The 20,859-nt window shown below is 42.3% G+C and overlaps 3 protein-coding genes across 17 annotated transcripts in view; 2 read left to right on the top strand and 1 right to left on the bottom strand.

The window, feature by feature from the left end:
- LOC100116271 (cys-loop ligand-gated ion channel subunit 8916) overlaps nucleotides 1-12,133 on the top strand; it is a 45,768-nt gene extending 33,635 nt beyond the window's left edge. For 3 of the 4 annotated variants that reach the window (XM_031927807.2, XM_031927806.2, XM_031927805.2), the window contains 10 exons: nucleotides 1,982-2,211; nucleotides 4,172-4,239; nucleotides 4,782-5,002; nucleotides 5,284-5,366; nucleotides 7,612-7,811; nucleotides 8,018-8,105; nucleotides 8,188-8,348; nucleotides 9,436-9,702; nucleotides 10,170-10,348; nucleotides 10,678-12,133. In XM_031927807.2, the coding sequence (XP_031783667.1) occupies nucleotides 2,151-2,211; nucleotides 4,172-4,239; nucleotides 4,782-5,002; nucleotides 5,284-5,366; nucleotides 7,612-7,811; nucleotides 8,018-8,105; nucleotides 8,188-8,348; nucleotides 9,436-9,702; nucleotides 10,170-10,348; nucleotides 10,678-10,891 (1,542 nt within the window). In that variant the 5' untranslated portion in view covers nucleotides 1,982-2,150 and the 3' untranslated portion in view covers nucleotides 10,892-12,133. The remainder of the gene's footprint in view (nucleotides 1-1,981; nucleotides 2,212-4,171; nucleotides 4,240-4,781; nucleotides 5,003-5,283; nucleotides 5,367-7,611; nucleotides 7,812-8,017; nucleotides 8,106-8,187; nucleotides 8,349-9,435; nucleotides 9,703-10,169; nucleotides 10,349-10,677) is intronic. The other variant, XM_008205178.4, reaches the window with a different exon arrangement.
- Nucleotides 12,134-12,187: 54 nt separating this feature from the next.
- Nucleotides 12,188-14,760, top strand: LOC103315580. Its single transcript, XM_008205177.4, has 4 exons — nucleotides 12,188-12,456; nucleotides 12,761-13,001; nucleotides 14,138-14,387; nucleotides 14,466-14,760. The coding sequence occupies exons 1-4, from the start codon at nucleotides 12,416-12,418 to the stop codon at nucleotides 14,609-14,611; spliced, it is 678 nt and encodes a 225-aa protein (XP_008203399.1). The 5' UTR covers nucleotides 12,188-12,415; the 3' UTR covers nucleotides 14,612-14,760.
- A 17-nt stretch (nucleotides 14,761-14,777) lies between these two features.
- The window catches only part of LOC100116198 (tyrosine-protein phosphatase 10D), a 38,469-nt gene continuing 32,387 nt past the window's right edge, over nucleotides 14,778-20,859 (bottom strand). For 9 of the 12 annotated variants that reach the window (XM_016983337.3, XM_016983339.3, XM_016983338.3 and 6 more), the window contains 4 exons: nucleotides 20,452-20,709; nucleotides 19,994-20,378; nucleotides 19,320-19,421; nucleotides 14,778-18,314 (listed from right to left, as the gene is read on the bottom strand). In XM_016983337.3, coding sequence (XP_016838826.1) covers nucleotides 19,348-19,421; nucleotides 19,994-20,378; nucleotides 20,452-20,709 — 717 coding nt within the window. In that variant the 3' untranslated portion in view covers nucleotides 14,778-18,314; nucleotides 19,320-19,347. The remainder of the gene's footprint in view (nucleotides 18,315-19,319; nucleotides 19,422-19,993; nucleotides 20,379-20,451; nucleotides 20,710-20,859) is intronic. The other 3 variants (XM_016983340.3, XM_016983342.3, XM_001601320.6) reach the window with 1 other exon arrangement.

Below are 20,859 nucleotides of genomic sequence, written 5' to 3'. Positions count from 1 at the left end.
CTGTACAAGCCTCGGATGTATAAGAGAGAGAGAGAGAGAGGAAAAGAGAGCGAGCAGCCGGTGCGACGAACTTCTGCACGTGTATATGGGGAATTCTACGGGAAAAATGCAACTTTTTTCTTCTTATTGTACATGTTTAGAACGATGCAAAACCACGTTCCGACATCGAAAAAGTGCCTTGTGACACTGTTTTCTAGGCCTTGAGGTGCATGCCCTTGAACAATGGCTATTTTTCAACGAATTTGTAGGGCCTATAAAACAGTGTCACAAGACACTTTTTCGATGTCGGAACGTGGTTTTGCATCGTTCTAAACATGTACAATAAGAAGAAAAAAGTTGCGGGAGTGTGGCCCACCAACACCAGAAAATGGCATTTTTCCCGTAGAATTTCCCATATACTGTGCGTCGCGGCGCACGTGACGCGCCGGGAGAGCTCCTCCGGCGATTCTGCATACAGCTTACATAAGTCTCTATGGGAGAGTAGATCTGTCGAAAGTTGGCCGCGTGTAATGATATCGATCCCGCGTCGACTCGCGGGATTATTATTTAGAGAGCGGAGAAGGCCTATACGCATCAGGCTGAGCTGGATGATCGCGAGGCAACTGAGATCTCACGGCTGGCTGAGCGAGTAGACCACCGCGGACTTATCGGAGTCGTCTCTCGTGCGACGCGCTATCGCTCTATTGTACAGAGTATTTTCGAGAGCTGCTGAATTTTTCTCTTGTTCGAATTTTTTTTTTTTTTTTTTTCGGTATTCGTATAATCCTATCGCTTTCTCGATAGCCGAAGGAGCTTTGGGATCGAGATGTGAGAGATAAATAAATACGTTGTTGGAAAGATTTGATTATTGTTTGAACAAAATTAATAGCGCCGCCAAAAAGGACGCGCTAATTGGTGTAGGTAATAAAGTGCTTTCAATTTGGACTAATTTTATGTGCTCGATATATCGCTGGCTTTGATTACTGTTTGTCCTAGCAGCTGAGCAAAAAATTATTATATCCTCGCAGCTACTATCCTTCTTTATTGGTATATAACAATAGCATAGTATATGATATACAAGAGCGGCGGCGCGTCTCGTCGAAATGAAATGGAATACCCGCATTGAAAAGTAGGTACACATATATCTTTAAAAAATACGTATCAAAAAGCCGTGCGTCCTGTCTGGAAACGGTGAAAAGAAGCGGGAAATTCCTTCCATTTCTTGTCGCACGGCATAACACTCTCGGCACATCTCGGAGAGCGTTTCAGCGTGTATGCATAAACGCACCTCTTTGTCCTGTACTAAAACCGCAGACAAGGAATTCCTTCGTCGCGGAACGACAGAAACGATTGCGCGCTTATACATATATACATGAGTTTTCTACAACTGGGTAAAACGTTGTCATTTCTGCCCGCGCAATTTCGAAACACTTACGCGTACTTTCGCACTAGTTTCCCCGAGACTTTTCCGCTCTTCTCTACCGTTCGAGGCGCATTTCTGTCTTTCTTCCCTCTACACTGGCTTGGACGTCGGTGAACTTTCCGATAGTCTGTATATATATAGTATACCCGAAGCGACTATGTATAAAGGCGCCAAATCAGAATCTCCTCAAAGCGGCCTCTACGGAGCTGTCTACGAATTTGCATCGAAAATTTCGGTTATAACTTGAGAAACAAAAACTTACCAGAGACACGCGTTTCTGCCAAGAAGACAACGCAAACTTTATTACGCCAGTCGCGCTCGCGCTCGCGCCAACTAATCAATTACGCATCTCACTCCTCCTCCGCGGGGCTCTCATAGTTATTATGTTTGCGCGCGAACCGCAAACCGATCATCGCCCGCTAGAGAGCTTGCCAAGATCTCGAGATGAAAGAGGGCCAGATATGTATCCGATGTGGAATTGCGCGAATTTCTATACCTTAGAAAAAAAGCCCATCAGATATCTCTTGGCATATGACAATCGCAGTAGTTATACGTTGTTTGTTTGTTCTTTTTTTTCAGGCTGGCGTCGCTTCTCGTGCCGCTGAGTCTGTGCAGGAATCGAAGCAGCAGCGCCGGTAGCGTCGGCTCCGAGTTCGTTCCTAATCCGACGTCGGACGTGACGGGTCCATTGGCGATCGGCAGAGTGGCGCGCGGCACGGTAAACGACATCGTCTCGCGCAATATCACGATGGTCCTCGAGAATCTTCTCATGAACTACGAGAACAGCCAGCTGCCCACACACGGCAAAGGTATATTGCAAGCTTTATGGACGTTGTTTGTCTTTTTTGACCAATCACTGCAATTAGCTCATTGCATTTGGATTTTAATCTCGGAGAGAGAGAGAGCTGCAGCGAAATTGAATTCGGAGTTTTATACTTCGAAAACTCTCGACCATCTCGTCGTGCGCGATTACGCGAAAATAGTAGTGCCTGAATTAAAATTGCAAAAAGCCGCGTCCACTACTCCCCAGCTATATAGCTCTATACTCCGGCATTAAAAGCCCTCGAGGATATTCATCATCGTTTTTAGTCCCATTGAAAAGCGATTAGCGCGCTCATGATCGACCGATTGCGCTTCGAATGCAGCTTCTATATTAGTTTTCCGCAAGAGCGAAGATAATAACTCGATATTCCCGCAGCTTCCCCTACAAACTATTCTTTTCAGAAATTCTCAGCGCGCGCTTTTACGTTGAAATTTTCGCGCCAATTAAGCCGATCTCCTATACGCGTCTTCCCTATAGGTACATCGGTTAATCGATGCGTCGATGTCAATAATGAAAGGGATCGCGCGTCGGGATAAAGAGGGAATACTTAAAATCAATTTAGCCGGATCTCCTTTGAAAATTAATCGCGACGTTATTAACCGCTCGCGAGAGCTCGTCGATGCGATTCCCGTGGAGACTTCATTATAACACGTTTAATCGCTTCACGCGGATAGCTCGCTCGCATAAATTAGTCGTCGGCTGATGTCGATCGCGATATTCGATCAATCAAAACCGACCGGTGCCGCATGTACAGCTTCGACGAGCTTTTGGCTTAACTTGCAGCGCTCAAAGCTCTGGATATGAACGCGCGAGTGAAAAAGTTAGTGAGGGTTGGGTTAATTTTTTTGGGAAAAAAAGAGAGGGAAAAATCCGGGTGTGTGATCCTTGTTATTTTCTCTCGCTTGGGTGCAGTATCGCGATGCATACTTCGATCTCTTTTTCACTTGTATGTATGTATATAAATTTCGAGTGATGAATTTCGCTTTCGAATATGTTGCGCATCCCCGCGTGTATTTCGAAAAATGTGGAACATTCCAACTTGACGGGGGAAAAATGATTGCTTTTCGGAGATAATCATCGCGTATTACGTAGACTGAAAAAAAAACACAGCCATTTTAACTGAACTCGCACCGTAGTAATCCGTCATTGTACGAAGACTCGCCAAAATTACCGTAGAGTTCAGCAGTTTTAAAGAATCAGTTCGGTCGTTTTTGCTCGTGTGTCCCGCGTAAGCGACCAATTTTACGAGTCCCGACTCGCCAAAACTACCAGTGTCACACCGTTGTTCTTACTGAACAGTCGTTACGGTACGGCAGAACGGTTAAAACTTTTTTTTTTTTTCAGTGTAGTGCAAAAAAATACGGGTTTTGGTGCATGAAAACAAAAACCGCTCGCTAGCGCGCCTCCGATTAACACGTGCCGGTGTAACGAGGAAAAAAGAGAGCCCTCAGCATCGTTATTCCGCCCGACGATTGCAAAACCGAACAAGAAAGCCGAACCGAACTGCAGCCAGCTCGTCGGCCGCTGCACAAAAGCCGCGTTCGAAACCGTCGCCGTATAACACACACTACACGTCGTTCGCGCGCAGATAGCCAGCTCTTTTCTCTTCCCTCTCTCTCTCTCTCTCTCTCTATCTTTCAATCCCATCGCTTTCGTCAAACGCGGCCCTCTGTTTCCTCCGCATCTGCGTACACGTATACGTGGCTGTCTCTTTTGTCCTGTACACACATACACACACGTGGGGGGGAGAGCTCTTGTAAGCCTCTCGATACGGACATTAGCGCAGCTATATAGGTTCGCTCGCGTAGAGTGTTCGGAGTTGGACGTCGGCCAGACGCGAAAAATTCCACTTCTCGGCACGAATTTCATATTTGTTTTGCCGGCAAATAGCCGAAGATTTTCCTTTTTTTTTTTTAAGGATGAACGATTTCTGGTTGGTTTTGCAGGTACCCCGACGGTGGTGAAGACCAACATCTACATCCGCAGCATGGGACCCATCTCGGAGCTCGACATGGTTGGTGCACAGGCGACTCTATAAAAAAAAAATAAGCTGCCTCGAAATCACCCGATGAAACGTCTTACGAAACGAGCGACAGCCCGACTATTATACAGAGTAGAAACTCGGACGACGACGACGACGACGACGACGGGGCTGTCGTCGTTGTCTGTCAACGTATACACCGCACGTGAGCTACTCCCGGGAGATAGCCGAGGTTACGCCGCACGTCAGGCGCTTTCTCTCCTCGCGGTTTGCAGATTAATGCTCGACCTTCTCCCGCCCCTTTTCGCGAATAGTTGAGCGCGGCGGGAAACGGGATGTTGTCGGATGCTACGTTCGAATAGTTCTCGTTCCGCGGTTTTTGCCCAGGTGACGACTTTCTCCTCGTTCCTTATCTTCTTCGTCGTCGGCAATTTTGATTATAATCAGGCCCAATTACCGGAGGATCATCCGATAATATCGAGTTTAGGCTTCGCCTTTGAAAGAACGCGCTCTTTGATTTAATGAAGTTTCGGCAGGCTTAAAGCTTATTATAATCCATACGCGCACGCCCGCAGGACTACTCGATGGACTGCTACTTTCGCCAGTACTGGCGAGACTCCCGTCTCAGCTTCCTGGGTCCAATAAAGTCGCTCAGCCTGAGCATCAAGATGCTCGAGAGGATCTGGCGGCCCGACACCTATTTCTACAACGGCAAACACAGCTACGTGCACACCATTACGGTGCCCAACAAATTGCTGAGGATAACTCAAGAGGGCGACATACTCTACTCCATGAGGTTCGTTTTCTTCTCACTTTCCTTTCGCTTTCTCGCGCGTTGTCTCGGCTCCACGCGTTATTTCGCCTCCGACTGCTCCATACATCTGCTCCCGTCCATTTCTCTTCCCCCGAGGAGCTCGCTGCGCTTCTTGCAATAAGCAAGTGGAAACAAGCGACAGCAGCGCCTCCCATTTGTCACTGAAATTATGAATAAGAAAAAAGAAAAGAAAAAATTCCCCGCCTGTCGTGCTGGCAATGCTCGAGTCCCTTTTTCAAGAGGAACGTCTCGATGACACGCAGACTGACCATCAAGGCGAAGTGCACGATGGACCTGAGGAATTTCCCGATGGACCGACAATCCTGCCCCCTCATTCTCGGAAGCTGTAAGTATACCACCAACACTTTGCTCCGTAAACGTGTATACCTGCAGTATGTCAAATTGTTTATCCATGTTGCTGCTGTCTGCGCTTCTATACGAACCCGGACGACGTGCCGCGAAAAATTAAGCGCCGCTGGGAATAAAAGCGCTTGCAAGCTTTATGTAGGCGTTTTTTCGTTAAACTAACCTAACGCAAAACTAGGTAGGCTAGAACTTCGGGCAGTTGCTGCTAAGGTCTGAAACATCTCCTCGTACACGACGTCGATACGCGGGTCGATTTCACAAGCGTTGTGTGCCTTACGCTGGACTGTTAAACGCTCTGCGAGTTTTACTCGCGACCGGACTAATTAAAACTTGCAGCGAGTCTGACTTGCTGTTTGCAAATCCGATGTCCCTTGATATTTTTTGCGGATTTCTTCGTTGTATACACAGCGGAGCGTTTCTTCGCGTCTCTCAGCTTCTTTATTAAGTACGTTTGCGGCCCCTGTCTCGTAATTAAGAAAGTTTCTCTGGCGCGCGCGCGCGCGCGCGCTTCAATTACCGGTTGCGGGAATAATCGATCGGCGATTTCGAGCTAACGGATGTCCTTTATCCGCGTTTAAACCCGAGTGCATTAGCCTAATAAGTCCTTAGTGTCCAGAGAAAGAGAGAGGGAGAACGAGTTCCAAAGTTATGTTTGGTTAATTTTCTTGGCAAAGAACCGAAGTTGCTTTTAGTTGAAATTTAAGGCTCGCGCGATATCCCGAACTCTCCCTAAGAGCGTAATAAGTTCGCCGCGTGTACGCGCGAAAGTGTTATTAAAAAACGTTGTATTTCTCTCCCTTTCTCTCGAATCGCTTGCGGGAATTCGACGCTCAAAGGCCGTTTAATCTCGATGAAAATCGAGCCTTCGATTCCGATCGCGGAGACGCGAGCGCCAAGAAAAAAAGAGGAATCCTTAACGTAAATTATTCTGAGTGTGCTCTGGCATAGGGCGAAACTTGTGTATCGGGATACACCTGTACAACCCGTCGCATCTCAGATTACTTACGTAATCCGTTTTTGTTTCTCTCGAGCTCTCGTGTTCCGAAACTGGTAAACTTTCGGTCTGAATAAATTTTATTTCTAGCTTCTACTTCTTCTTCTTCGTCGTCTTGTGTGTAGCTCGGATTCTCGGAGGAAAAGTTCTCGCGCGATGCAGGTATGCCGGACGTTTTTCTCGGGCCGTCTTTTCTTTTAGTTTTCATATGCGCCGGCGACACCTCGCGCGAGCTCGTTGTTTTCCTTCTCGTATACGAAAGTTTGTCGTTTGCGTGGGCTTTTTTGCGAAGAGCCTTTTTTTAACGGGTTTGATTTCCGAAGGTGAGGAGAACGAAAATTGAATTCAGTTTCATAACATCGCGCATACCGCGAACACCTACTACCGCTAAAGCAACATTTCAGAGCCAAGAGCAATAAACCAAGGCTCGAGCCTCCCGCCCCTTGTAAATCACTCGATATTAGACAAGAATTTCCAAAAATATTCTCGCGCATAAACTATCCTCTCCCCCCTTGTAAAACCACCGCTATGAAAATCCTCGCAAGCCTCCTGTCTCGTTAAAAAAAATCACACGACCCTCGTCTCCGAAACTCGCCTCGCAACATCTGCTTCTAATCGCGCATCGATTCTTGGCATCTCTCACCCCTATACACACGTTCCCTAGAATAATTTATCCACGTACTCGTGTGCATACATACTCTTGCACCCCCCCCCCCCCCCCTGAGGCTTGGGTGCGTCGTCCCTCGCGGCGAGGAAAAAAAACTTCCTTCCTGATGTTTCCATTTCTTTTTTTTTCGCTCAAGTGCTGCGCTCGAAATAAGACGCGTGTGTACTCGTGCGACATCTGCACAGCCGTGAGAGTTTTAGGATAATTTCGTAGTGAAAATTACGGGATAATTTTTCCAAAACGGTTTATCTCAGTGCGCGCGCGCGTCGAATTTCGCCGAGCGTAAAGGAGATCCAATCTTAATGCGATTTTTCCGGCTGTGCGTTTATTTTATGGCCGAAACGCTCGCGAGGAAATCGCGTTTTACGCGCAGTGTTCGGACCAATATTTGCGCGCGGCGCGTTAAATTTAATCTGTTTTAAAGTGCGACTGCCCGTGTATTATTTCGAAAAACGCGACGCTGGCGAGCTTTTAAGCACAGACAGCATCAGCGTGAGTTTGCCGGACAGAGGATTAAAGTTTGGTTTTTAAAAATTCCATAACGAAATGGCTCCTGGCACACAGACGCCTACACGTCCGGGCAGCTGGTGTACGAGTGGCAGGACAACTCGAGCGTGAACTTCGTGCCGGGTATGGCGCTGTCGCAGTTCGATCTCATGGGATATCCCTATCGGAATCTCACCTTCGTGAGGCGCGAGGGCGAGTTCTCCGTGCTCCAGGTGTCCTTCAATCTGCAGAGACACACCGGATACTTCCTCATCCAGGTGAGAATAAGCCGCAGTCTCTCTCGGGGGGATTGCTCTGTCGCAGTGCGCAGCTTTGAATTTAGTAACTCCGTGTGTGTGTAGATTTTTTTTTTCTTTGTAAGCATAGATTTTGACGTCGAAGGACACGCGAACTTCAGTCAAGCCCTGTGTAGTCCTAGAGTCATTATTGTAGCGCGTAACTGATATATCCGCTTTCCTCGCAGGTCTACGTTCCCTGCGTTCTCATCGTAGTGCTCAGCTGGGTGTCTTTCTGGATCCATCGCGAGGCCACCAGCGATCGAGTCGGATTAGGTATGGAATAATTCTGAAACGCATAATACACTCGATCGATATTGTTTACTGCGATTAAAACTCTGATTTTCCGCTTTCGCAGGAATAACGACTGTGCTGACTCTGTCGACGATTAGTCTGGATTCGCGCAAGGACCTGCCGAAAGTCAAATACGCCACGGCCTTAGACTGGTTCCTGCTGATGAGCTTCGGCTACTGTATCGCCACCCTCCTCGAGTTCGCCGGTGTGCATTATTTTACCAAGGTATATATAAATGCGCGTGTTCCTGATTATGCGCTGTTTGAAGCTTCTGTTTGACTTTGTGATTTGTATTAATGAGCGGAGAGGGGATTCGCTCGTTGTGTTGTTCGCGTCGCGGCCTTTTTAGTACTTACTTGATTATAAATGCGCGCGCAAGGAATGACTCGCGTATTCAATATTCGTTTATTATTCTTATAGTATGGATAACTTTTCATTTTTAGCCCGAAAAATCTCCTCGGACGACGTTGTAAAATCAACTTTCGCTATTCAGCTCCTTCAAAAACTTAACTATGCGCCCCTACAGTCTGTCGACTCGACTTATTCATGTAAATTCTATGACTTGTCCGGTCGATCGTTCCATCTCTCTCTCTCTCTCTCTCTCTCTCACTCACTCATCGTCAAACCCACGGCGTAAATTGGCTTCAATTTAACGACTCCAGATTTTGATGGGGGTGGTTCGCTCTCGGTCAGTTTGCAGCCGCGTATATAACCCGTTCGCAAAGTTCGAGCCTGTCTCTTTGAAACGAGCTTGAATATTTAGTCGGTAATCTTGTAACTCGTGAATTTTCCGGAGATTATATGTGTGCATGCAGTATTTCGAGAAGGAAGAGTTCGAACGAAGTCGCGAAGTCCAGTTTAGCCTTAATTGCAGTCGGTCCTTAGAAAAGCATTCGTCAGTCGATTCTCCAAAGAAGAGAGGCGAGAACGAGAGAATATCCCTTCCAATGTCGGTTCCGCGAGTTCAGCACAAATTCGCTCGAGACGTTGAAACATCGCATAAGTGGCAGTCTATGAATTATCCTCGCGCGTAGCTCCTGCAGTAGCAGTTCTCTAATTAAAGAATAGGAAAAACGAACCGGAAGACCTTTCCTGATTAATTCACTCGAATTCCTCCTCCGCGTTCGCAAATTGGACGATGCTTTTCCCGGGAGAAAATTTTATTATACGCATAAATATAATCCCCCCTTCAGCCGTGTAATCTCAGCTGCGATTGTGAGAAGAAAAGTCCGGCCTTAGCGCGCGTCTCTCGGCATCACGTGTATAATCGTATAAATGCTGGTAGAAAATAAAAAAATTTAACCCTTCGCAGGTCGGCAGCGGCGAGTTTCCCCTCCAGGAGGAGTTCATGGAGGATGACGAGGCCGCGACGACCGACGCCGAGTGGGAGGACATCGGCCGAGAAGTGTTGCCCGGAACCGATTCGGACAAGGACGACGGCGGATTCTGCACTGCCACAGCCACGACTGCTTGCGTGCACTCGGAGGTGTCCGGAGCTGGACTGACCAGCGCCACAGCCACGACGACCACGACGACGAACAGGCGGAGAGGATCTTCGCTCTTCTGCGCGCTCTATAACGTGAGAGAGCTTTGCGCTACATCTCAGGGCAATCCGGAAAATCAACAGCTCCGTTCAAAAACTAATTTCCCCTCGGCGCTCGTCCGCCAAAGTTCATTGAAAAACCGTCTAGGGTAAACTCGGAATCCGCTGCGCACACAGAAAGCCAGCTCTCGAACGGCCTGTTTGTCTTCGAACGCCCACTTCATCCTCTCTCTCTCTCTCTCTCTTCCCCGCTCAAAACAATCCCGCAGCCGTTCCGCAGTTCTCTCTTTCATAATAACCCGTCATCGTCGTCGTTTAATATGCAGGCAGCAAAGTGTGATCGCGAGATAAGGCCGCGTAATTAACCCCGGGCTAAATAAAAGCCGAGCTTTTTTCTCCCCTTCCCTCTGGTCATCGGAGGGTTAACCGCGCGAAATCGAGACGACGTTCGCGCTTTTTTCGGTCGCCCGCGGCGGATTATTAATTAACGAAATTTTTACCAGAATTCGAATTACGTTCGCTCGCAGGATCAAGTGTACAGTCTGTCTCCCGACCCACGGCGCTCCATGACCATCACAGTGAGCAGCAAACCCTCGACGATGGAGAGGCAGACGCAGACGGAACTCTGGCTGCCCAAGTGGCGGCAGTTTATCTACTGCTTAATGGGCGACATGGCTTTCAGGTTCGTGTATATACGTATATTAATCAAAAATTCTCGACCCTGTACAAATATAAATCAAATATCATCGCTGCGCGAGAAAAGTCAAAATTTACCGCGCGCGACTGGCTTTTGCATTATTATACCGCGCAGCGATAAATTCAAACTTTCGCGGCGGCGGCGGCGGCGGCGGCAAAAAACAATTTTCAACTATTCGGGAATCTCCCTCGGAAAACTTTGGGAATAATCAGATGACGCTCCGCAGAGCGAGATGCTAATTAAAACGCGCGACTTCTGCGAGTATTATACAGCGAAAGCTCGAAGCGGGAAATTTTCTTTTTTTGAATTTTCAGAAAGCGACGTCAGCGCGAAGCGGCGGACGGCTGTCGCAAGCACGGAGAACGCATCGAGAGGTACATAAACAGCGTGTCGCACATCGACAGGGCGGCCAGGATTGTGTTTCCGGCCTCGTTCACCTTGCTCATCGTCTGCTACTGGATGGTCTACGTCACGTATCAGGAGGAATTCAAGTGGCAGGACCCGCCGATGGGCTCGCAATCGCACTGATGTAATCGTCGACGATGATTTTCCTCGGGGGAATCAAAAGAATCGAGCTCGTTTTTGGATTTTTTTTTTTCAGTATTTCTCAGTATTACTTAATGATTCGTTTGATATATTGTGATAATAAGCCAAAGATGAATCTCGTTGTAAAACGCAGATTATGTATTATTACGTTTGTTGGATGTGTAAAGTAAACCAGCATCGATTATCGATTAAGTACGTTTAAGTTAGCTATCTAACAAATTTTGTAAATACATACAATAGGAGAAAATATTTTTAACGTAAAATATTAAATACGAGTGATTGAGAAATGCTTGCCGAAACCACTCTATTTGAATGTTTATTTATTTCGCTTGTCGCAAAGCCTGTTAACGCAGTTTCTCGAGTAATTCGGCTCACTGCAACTTGACGAATAAAATATGTACTTGAGTTTACATAGAGACCAAATTTTCAACTAGAGCATATAAGCCTCCCGCGAAAGTATTTTAATCCGTTTAAATAAGTGAATATACGCATACGTCATTTTTAAATGGAACTGAAAAAATTGAGATACCGCTCTATTCTGTGTGCTTTAGGCTTTCAAAACCGAAATTTGCATGAAGCTTGTAATGAAGAGATAATGGGAAAAATGTATGGAATCCTTTATAAATATTTAAAAACGTTCGCTTTAAGGAAGATAACATAAGCCAAACGCGAATAAAGTTCTCTGTGAATGTAACCGTGATAACGAAGTAGTGAAAGAATATTATTCGTATAGAAATTATACTTCATTATACCTAAGTTTTGCAATGTGAGACATAAAATAGATCATAAGTATGAAGCAGTATTTTGTCCAAAATAAAAAAACTGCAATTCTACCTATAGGCATATAGTAAGTATGCTAATTTGAGGAGGGTACGCGCGATCAAAGAATATTTTCTATTATGAGCGAAAGAATACTCGCATACAAAATAAATAATAACGCTGCAAACGTCTAATTAAACAATATATATATATCAACATGAATATATAATGCAATCGAAAAATGGGTATAAAAAAGTACTATAAATAGCATAAATAAAAGAAGCCAAACATATACATGAAGAACAAAAGGATATGTCATATGAAGCTGCGTGAATTATTATCGTTGAGAATGCAATTCTTGACCGCCAATAACGAAATGCGCTGCAATAAACCTGTTATATATGTAACATACATTGTTTGAAGAGCTGTTATGAATGTTTGAAATAAAATCAGCATGAAAACGTTCGTCGAGCTTCCAATTCTTTTTTCTCGCAGATTTCGCTTCTGACAAAACGTTCGCTCGATAAATGTAAAGTTGCCTCGACAGAACAAAAGAACGTCGCTTCGTCCTCCCAAATTTCGTCTTCCTTCTCTCAAAAGTGCGTGCGGCAACTCGACGAACCTGTTAACAACAACGCCACTGAATAATATCATCCAAAAAGGAAAACCATAAGCAGAGAAAAAATTCTTGTTAAAATACGACCCTCGTCGAGTCCGTAAAAGCATCAGAGAAAAAATCGCAACAGGATGAACCAAGACACGCAGTCGTCGAGCTCGAGTCGGGAATCGTGAGTAAACAGGCTTGCCATTATCATAAAAGCGGATTTGACTGAAGCGAATTGGATTTTCCTCGCGATGTTTTATGGGATTTTTCAGTTTCGCGCTTAGGAGCTTGAGATGGGACTATGTTAATTCTATCTTATATTGATCGGAAACTTTAACCTACATACCGAGCAATCCCATATAAAAGAAAACGATTCCTTCCAAACGTGTAACCCTCAATTAGCGTCTCCTTCCATCTCATTTGCCCGGTTCTTTCGAAAAAAAGAGTATACAAAAACTACACAAAAACCTCACCCTCTCCCCCGACAGTCTAGCCGAGGAGGAAGAGCATCGACGACAAGAGGAGTCGGAGGTACCTCGGGAAATCGACTGGAAGGAGAAGCAGCAGCCGAGGAACTCGACGGAGGAGGAGGAGGTGGACGAGATTGGGATTTCCGGATCAAAGGTCGGGGAGGGAGCGCTGGCGAGAGACGTGCGCCGGCTCAAGAGCGCGACCCTCGACCGAATGGGAAAGATGCTGAAAATACATTCCAAGTCGAGCGGCGAAAAGGTGAGGCCTTCCTATTCTTCTTCTTCTTCTACTGTCGCGTAGCTTTCGATTTCCGATCGTTCTGGAGATATGAAAGACTGCGGTGTGTAAGGCCGCGAGGAGATTGCGAGCGTCGGTAGTACCTATGGATGCTGGAGATTCAAAAAGTTTTACTTTGGTTTTTGAGTATGTTTATAAGGACTGGTCGTGATTAGCCTGGGTTCAAGGTATATAAGGTGCAGTTGCGTGAAAACATTTTCCAAAAATTAATAAAGTTATAGAGGAGACCTTTCGATTTCAATTAGTAGCGCTTTTCATTGGCTCTTACCGTTTGAAAACTTTTCTAATCAAAAGACAAAATTAACTAGAATCGCAAAATCGATTTCGAACTTTGTTGAAAACGGTGGCGAAAGAGAAAAAAAGCCAATGCGAAGTCGTTGCTGAAAAATTGTTTCGACAGGCTCAACAATCGGGAATGACGAGCGACGTTCGGACATTTTTCAGGGTGTAAAAGTTTCGACGCGAAAACAAAGTTCAGTCTCATTGAAAATTGAACATAATAGAATTGCGCTACTTCACTCGCACCTCTATTATAGCCTTCAAGTTGGAGTATAAAAGACACGAGAATGTATTTCACTTACTTCGGAACTTTAGATGCAACTTTGTCGATAATTTGCAATGCACCTTTTGGAAAATTTACAAAATTAAAAATCAAGATTTCGAGCTTCGCATCGGATCAATATCACTGGACGCTTGCATCGTTATCCAATACAATCGAATAGATGTCAATGGGAGCGTTAATATTTCTTTCAGTTACTTCCAATAACACGTATAAAAATAAAACTTATCGCTAATCGCTTCTTTCAAAAGTAACGATGAATCAGAATACTCGATAAAGAAATTTCCGGATAACCGTTCAGGGCATTTATAATGTATAAGCGAAATTTCGACCTTTGGAACTGCGGCTTTGATTCAACGAATGTGTCATCCTTTATACTCGAATACTGCACACATGCAAAAAGTTAACTCATAAAGTCATCAATTTCTTACTATAACGATTACGACAGTTCGTTGAGTGAAAGCGCAGCGGTACAAAAAAAAATGCATATCTAATATGCGCAACAGCGATTTAACGAGGCGAACGTTTTATTACGCAGCCGGATGATGCGGCAGCATCTGCGGCGAGTTGCGGCGACGAGGAGCCGTCAAGGAAGCAAAAATTCAATTCCTTAACAAGAATGTTGAGGTTCTCCGATAAGGACAAATCAAAATCTCTCGGGCAGTATCGAGGTCGTTCGCTGGCGCGAATTTTGCGGAGGAAAGTGCGTGTTGAGGGTGATAATCCGCCCGACAAGCCGGACGAGCATGTGCACGGAATTTTCTCCAGAATAATCGGCCAAATCAGAGGCGAGTCAACGAGTTTCAAATTTGGCGATAGATTTTACATTGGTTTTGTTATTAGAAAATTGACTAATCTGCGTACAGGTCGGATGTCGAAGGCCGATTCGACTGCTGAAAATTCTTCACAGAAAATAAACAAGGAGGACTCGGAGCTGTCGTCGGGCTTGGCTCTGTCAGAGCTGAACCTCGAAAGCTCGTGTTCAGTAGCCAGCACTCGTCACGAAGATTGAATTTTTTTACCATTTACTGAGAAGCAGGATATTTATTTTTGTAATCTAATGAATAAAGGTATTATCAATTGGTACCCATTGAATCCGTCGATGGCGAATTCTTGTACTGCGCGAGACGTGACTAAATTAAAGTGTGGGAAGCAAAGAAATATTAGCAGCAGAAAGATTTCCTTAAGAACACCATGTTTATTATGCGCGTTCATCGACGTCCGAATCTCAAAAACAGAATTTCATATAATATGAGTACTTCATATACAGCGTCTATTAATACGAGTTATACAAATGTCAAAAAAGTTTAAAAATGACGTAATTTTCATATAAAAAGGAAGTTTTGTTTTAAATATATATATAAATATTAACTGTTTACAACGTTCTCTGAGTAAAAATTGTAATATCAGTTTGAGATACATTCGATGACGTAAAAAAGGCCGACGTGTACAGTGCTTTACTTTTCATTATTTTCCAGTAAGTAATGACCTTCGGTTTCGGGTCTCTGTTTTCAACGCCGACAATGGAGATATTGCAAATTAAAAACGAGCCTACTGTTACTCATCTGCGACGGAACATCGATAGACAATTGTAATTCATCAATTATCACAGAATAACGTAAGAGCTGTAGCTTATCTCTTCGCAGTGGAGATATTCGTAACACCTAGTTTACATCGTTATGTGGATCTTTGTTCGAGATTCGTATTTAGTACGATTGCGAAAAAGTCGCAACTTCAACATGATTTGTTCAATCTACAAACTATTATAGCTTCACATACTGAAAATTGGAATATTTCGTCGACCTATACAGACGATGATTTATCGATTATCTGCGCGCACGCGGCATTGAATCTACGCTTTGTTCTTTATTACACATCTGCAAGGGCATTTTAATATGTCTTAGGCCTATCGCGCGATAATATAATCTTTGTTTTTCTAAAATTGCAAACTTAGTTGTAATATTTTATACAAAATTAATTACATCTCGTAACATTTTCGAACACACGCTGACTTCTAGTCATTTAAGTACAAAAGAAAACATAACTGCTCTAAAAAGTGTCATGACTTTTCGATCTTTGTGCAATGAATTCACTGTCAAAAGATAAACACAAACATAATTTCCAAGGAAAAACAAAATGGCCATAGAATAAAATGCGCGTTATCAAACGAAAGATGTTAAAAATGTAAATGTAAAATTTTCGTCTAGGCTTTCCATTACGCGCTACTAAAACGTTAAGATAAGTTGAATTTTAAATTGATAGAAAAGGCTTTATCAACCAGGAATTGACGAATCTCACAAGGCTATTCGATAAAAATCATTGCTCCGACGCTCTTTCAGTAATGAAAACAGGAATAATTGACAAGCGCAAACAATAAAAAATGGCAAAGTGATACACAGATGTCAATGACGATACTTCTTTAATAATACTAATCGATTATCGATAATGATATTATTCATTAATAATAATAAAATGCTGCAAAACAATAACAATCGTAATAATAGTAATAATACAATTCTCGATAGAATGTTTGACATTTGCAACTTATTTTTCTCTCTGTTAAATCGACAGCGACGTCTTTCAGACAAATATCTAATTCATTATTATTTATAGCTTACAATCATTTAAATTCTAGGAAGACTGATTTACCGACAAACTTACGATTGTTAAAAATGAAAATAAAATATACCTAAAAATCATTGATATTGTACATTTATACAATTTGTTAGTCTCGGAGTAGTATTATAATAAGTTTGAGCAGTACACTCTTAACAAAATAGTTGTAAATTTTCTTATTCCCCTCATTTTGTCGGTAACTCAGAATCATATTTAACGCCCGACAAGGACCGTGGCACCTTCAGCAATTAGCGATTTTACGATATGTGTTTATAAGACGCTTCGAAGCGCACATTTAAAATTAAGAATCTTTAGCTCGCTTCTTCTATTCACAGGTATTATACGTTCTTGATACATTCTTTAAAAGGAATATATTCACGGCCCTTTTTAAACTCTGTATGAGAACATATTATTAAATTCGGGCCAAGAAATAAGTGATTATTAACATTCGTACACGACTAACGAAGTAGAAAAGTCAAATACACCTTCTTCTTCACATATACAGTTGGCGAAACTTGCGCTCTTCGATTATACAATGCGTTTGGTTATTTTATTAAAATCCTCACTTTTATTAGAAATCTCGCCTCCTTCCAAATAATTTGAAAAAAATCCGAGACTTGTAACTTCTCCGCGACCTTAAGAGACGCTCATTTCATTTTACTCATTTTTACGACTCTCGCGTTCACGAAGTAATACTTCCGCGAGCAAATATGGCTTTCTACGAAGATGCGAGTTTCTTGTTCCCACAGATTTTCGCCTGTTTATTTTATTTATTTGCGTTTTAAACTTTAAGAAGGGAAAGTATTGAGTATTGGGATAAAATTCGAGCCCAAATACGTTTTTTTTTTACAAGGACGTTTAGGTAGCCCTTTATTGATGATTGACGTTTTATACTTTAGTATTCAATACACACGGAAAATCGCTGGTCTGAATTTCGGATCGTTTAACCCAAGACGATATTCGATGAATCTGAGTAGTGGCATAATCGTAACTTTACAAATAATAACAAGTTGAGTAACGTACCAACTAATTGAATGGATTAGTTATACTAACGAAATAACTAATTGCTTAAGCTTCTAAAATTAGCTGATAATAATTGCGTTTATCAAGTAATGTACTCGATTAATTAAGGATAATAGCTCTTTAAGGAGCTACAATAATAGAATTTATAAATTGCATTTTATATCACAAAACTAACTAACGAATGTACGTGAAAGAACTAATTGATCGCTCAATATAACGTAACTAATTATTTACAAGAAATTAACGTAATCGTCGAGGTAGTCGAGGCACTCAGTACGAGAAAACAATGAATCCTTCCCGGATAGGGGCATATTAGAGATTCGTTAAACGTAATCTCACACATGATAAGTAATCTCACACCGATTTAAAAATAATTAATACAGAAATTGGAGATATTCATCGATTTACGAAACCGACAAGTCTGAGCTAAATAATAAATAAATTCGATGTTTACATTTAAAATGATCAACATTGCCACATTTTTGTCAAAGTTATGAAATTAAATTTGATTAGTGCTCCTTTCTAGAAGCTAATTAAATTTATTTGTGGCAATTATAAATCATGGTTTATTATTCGATTGAGAATCAGATTCTCAATCATAAAAACCATTTCTCGTCACTGTGCCGAAATTAAAAAAAAAATGTTTGCATGCCCTTTACACTTATTCGAGTCATTTACGCATCTCCTCGACTACCTACCAACGTTTGCTCAGAACGTTCTCTCGAACGTTCGACAATAATGGACGGAGGCTTTTGCTTCTCGGTTACTTTATGCGTAATAGGTGTGTCGTCGTCGATTATCCCGCGCGAAAGGTTCACCATCGGCATCCTTTCGACGCCTGTATCCTGTCACCGGCTCGGCCGACGCCGGTCGATCAACGGCGACGAATCGATCGGAATGTCTTGGGAGCTCTGGGGCCTCGTCAGTTTGGCTTTTGTCGACTTGAGGTTCTGGCACTCCTCCTCTTCTTCCTCTACCAACTCCTCTTCCTCTTCCAGCGAGTCCTCCTCCTTCGAGCTGCACGGTATCAGTCTTTCGCGTTCATCACATTCCCGATTCGGCGATACCTTCGTCATCTGTAATAATGATTGCAAAAAGGTTACACGAGTTATTCGGAAGGAATGCTTTTATTTAGTGCTGAACAAAGTTTTGAGCAACGCCAACTTTTTTCTCATGCATATGGCGATTAATCTGTTCAGCGAACGAATAAAAATGTACGTACACACTTGGACAATGGGTATTTATATATGGGTTTTATGAATGTAATGCGTTAATTATTGTGTTTTTTGTTAGTTAGTTAATTAATTGTTCATACAATTCGTAATGTTTGTTTAATGCATGAAATAATTATTTAATAAAAGTTTAAACAGAACAGACATCGCATTAATTTGCGAGCGCAGTGTAATTTTTATTTTTAAGTGATTCATTAGACATGCATTGCTTAATAATTTATTTATTTAAACGATTTTTTGGGATATTTTAACACTATTGAATATAAGTAGAAAACTGTTCTCTATAACCATTGCCATTCGGCACTGCCGCATTGTCAAATGATTTTAATTTCTATTGACCAACATAACACAGTACTTTAATAAACTCAAAGTATACAACATGTGAAAAAAATTCAATTATTGGTTTCGATAAAATAAAATACCGTCCATTTATATATCTAATTTCGGTAATATTTATTTCATTTTAATTTATTACTACTTGATACTTAAAAATTTCTAAAATCACTAAACTACACACACATGTAATACATTTTTTCAATATTTTCATACTTGTCTACTATGTATTTGTCGTCTAAATATCTACCACAAAAAAAAAATTAACTATGCTACATAAAATCATGTATTTATACATATTTACAAAATAATAATAAATTAAAGGACAAAACAATGTCATGCTTCATTCCACGATGATAAAAATTGAAATAAAACATCACATACTTTAAATATCTCAGGTTAATTGCTGAGACAGCGCAATAAAAAAAATAACAGCGTGCAAATATTCAAAAAGTATATATAAAGTAAAAAGTCCAGGCAACGGGCAAATATTTCTTTTCGTTTTTGAAAAATTACCGTCGGAGTAGTACTCGCTGCTCGAATGTCATCTTTCCTTTTCATTTTCATTCTCAGCCTCCACTGGGCTCTTAGCGCTCTCAACAGAATTTCGATTCTTTCCTAGATTTAAAGAGCGAATAATTGAAGGGGTTTTATATTAAAACTAAAAAAATGTTTGACCTATCATCAGAACTTCACCTATCATAATTATCTATATAACTATCGTTTATAACTTTTTTTCAGTTATTCAACTTTTATAATTTTAAATCTCCGTTTTAGATAAATTATTTCGAAAACATATTTTAGTTTTAAAAACCAAGAAATTCATCATTATTAAACATTCTCTTTTGAAGGGTAAAAAAGGATTTGCACACAAACGTCATCATCCTGTTTCATAAATTAAATTTTAACTTTAATTATTCTTTAATGATTAGCTAAAACAACAACCAAATGTCGTGGTAAAATTGTAAGATTTTAGTATGATCCAGCACCAGTTTTTTTATATATGTGAAAAGAGATCATAAAATTAAGCGACATAGTCTTGAAACTTTAAAAGAAAATAACTATCTTATTATCACTGATATAATCAGATGCAGTAAGAAAGTTGAACTTGAATCTCGAAAAAATCTCTTTCCCCATAAATCTGCGCCAAGCCGTCTTAGCGCAGGTAACTCTGTTAAAACTGTCACTACCTTCAAAGCCCTGATTATCGTGGATCTCCCGAGGCGGTCCTGTCATGTCCTGGCCCTCGAGAACGACCTTCAGGCAGTGATGTATACAGATGTACTGCTGCTCGGTTTGCACCATACTGACGCGCTCCTTCCTCATGGCATAGACGATACCAAATATGTCGATGTATTCACATTCGTGAATCTGCTGGAGTATACGGTCGAGAGTAATAAAGGTCCCACTGCGTCCAACACCGGCACTGCAATGTACGACTATTGGTCGTTGGTCCGGCTGCACGCGCTCGCGGAACGCCCGTACAAATCGCACTAAAGCCTGAGGCGGCGAAGGCACGCCAAAGTCGGGCCAAGTCGTGAAGTGGAAATGTTGAATCACGCGCTTTGAGTCGCCCTGTCGAAGAAATAAATCCGTAATATACCTATATTCTCTATACTGTGATCTCATCAAAATACAAATAGCTTACCTTTCGGAGCATGAATTCAGTTATGCTCCAATCGGAGTAATGCGCCTCATTTAGAATAGTGACACAAATGTCACCATAATAAACAGGAAGAGTATCCGCTGGCCAGTAGTGATCACACTTTTCCCGGCCCTTCTCGATGCAACGCGTGAGCATGACAATTGCTCTACTGTTGCTCTCCCAAACCATTCGCCAGAAGTCATCTCTTGTTGAGTGTAGAGGACCTTGCGTGACGATGAACTCTCTTGGAGAATTTTGACCCTAAAGCCATTTTAGTTGAATTAAATATAGAAAATCAGACTACGTAAAGCTAAAGTCTACGCAGCGAACAGATGTGTGACAGTTTTAGTATTTGGTCAATGCTAAATAACGCACTCCAATGTGGATACTGTCAATTGATCTTCCTCGTAA

This window comes from Nasonia vitripennis, chromosome 3, assembly GCF_009193385.2.
Source record: "Nasonia vitripennis strain AsymCx chromosome 3, Nvit_psr_1.1, whole genome shotgun sequence".
Taxonomy (NCBI): Eukaryota; Metazoa; Arthropoda; class Insecta; order Hymenoptera; family Pteromalidae; genus Nasonia; species Nasonia vitripennis.
The sequence above is the reverse complement of the archived record's forward strand: the minus strand, read 5'-3'. Positions and strand labels throughout refer to the sequence as shown.

Bases quoted from the DNA above. Each gene is read 5' to 3' on its own strand.
- LOC103315580 (XM_008205177.4), top strand. From the start codon at position 12,416: ATGAACCAAGACACGCAGTCGTCGAGCTCGAGTCGGGAATC. The intron at 12,457-12,760 runs GTGAGTAAACAG...CTCCCCCGACAG, and splicing joins TCGAGCTCGAGTCGGGAATC to TCTAGCCGAGGAGGAAGAGC. The intron at 13,002-14,137 runs GTGAGGCCTTCC...TTTATTACGCAG, and splicing joins CCAAGTCGAGCGGCGAAAAG to CCGGATGATGCGGCAGCATC.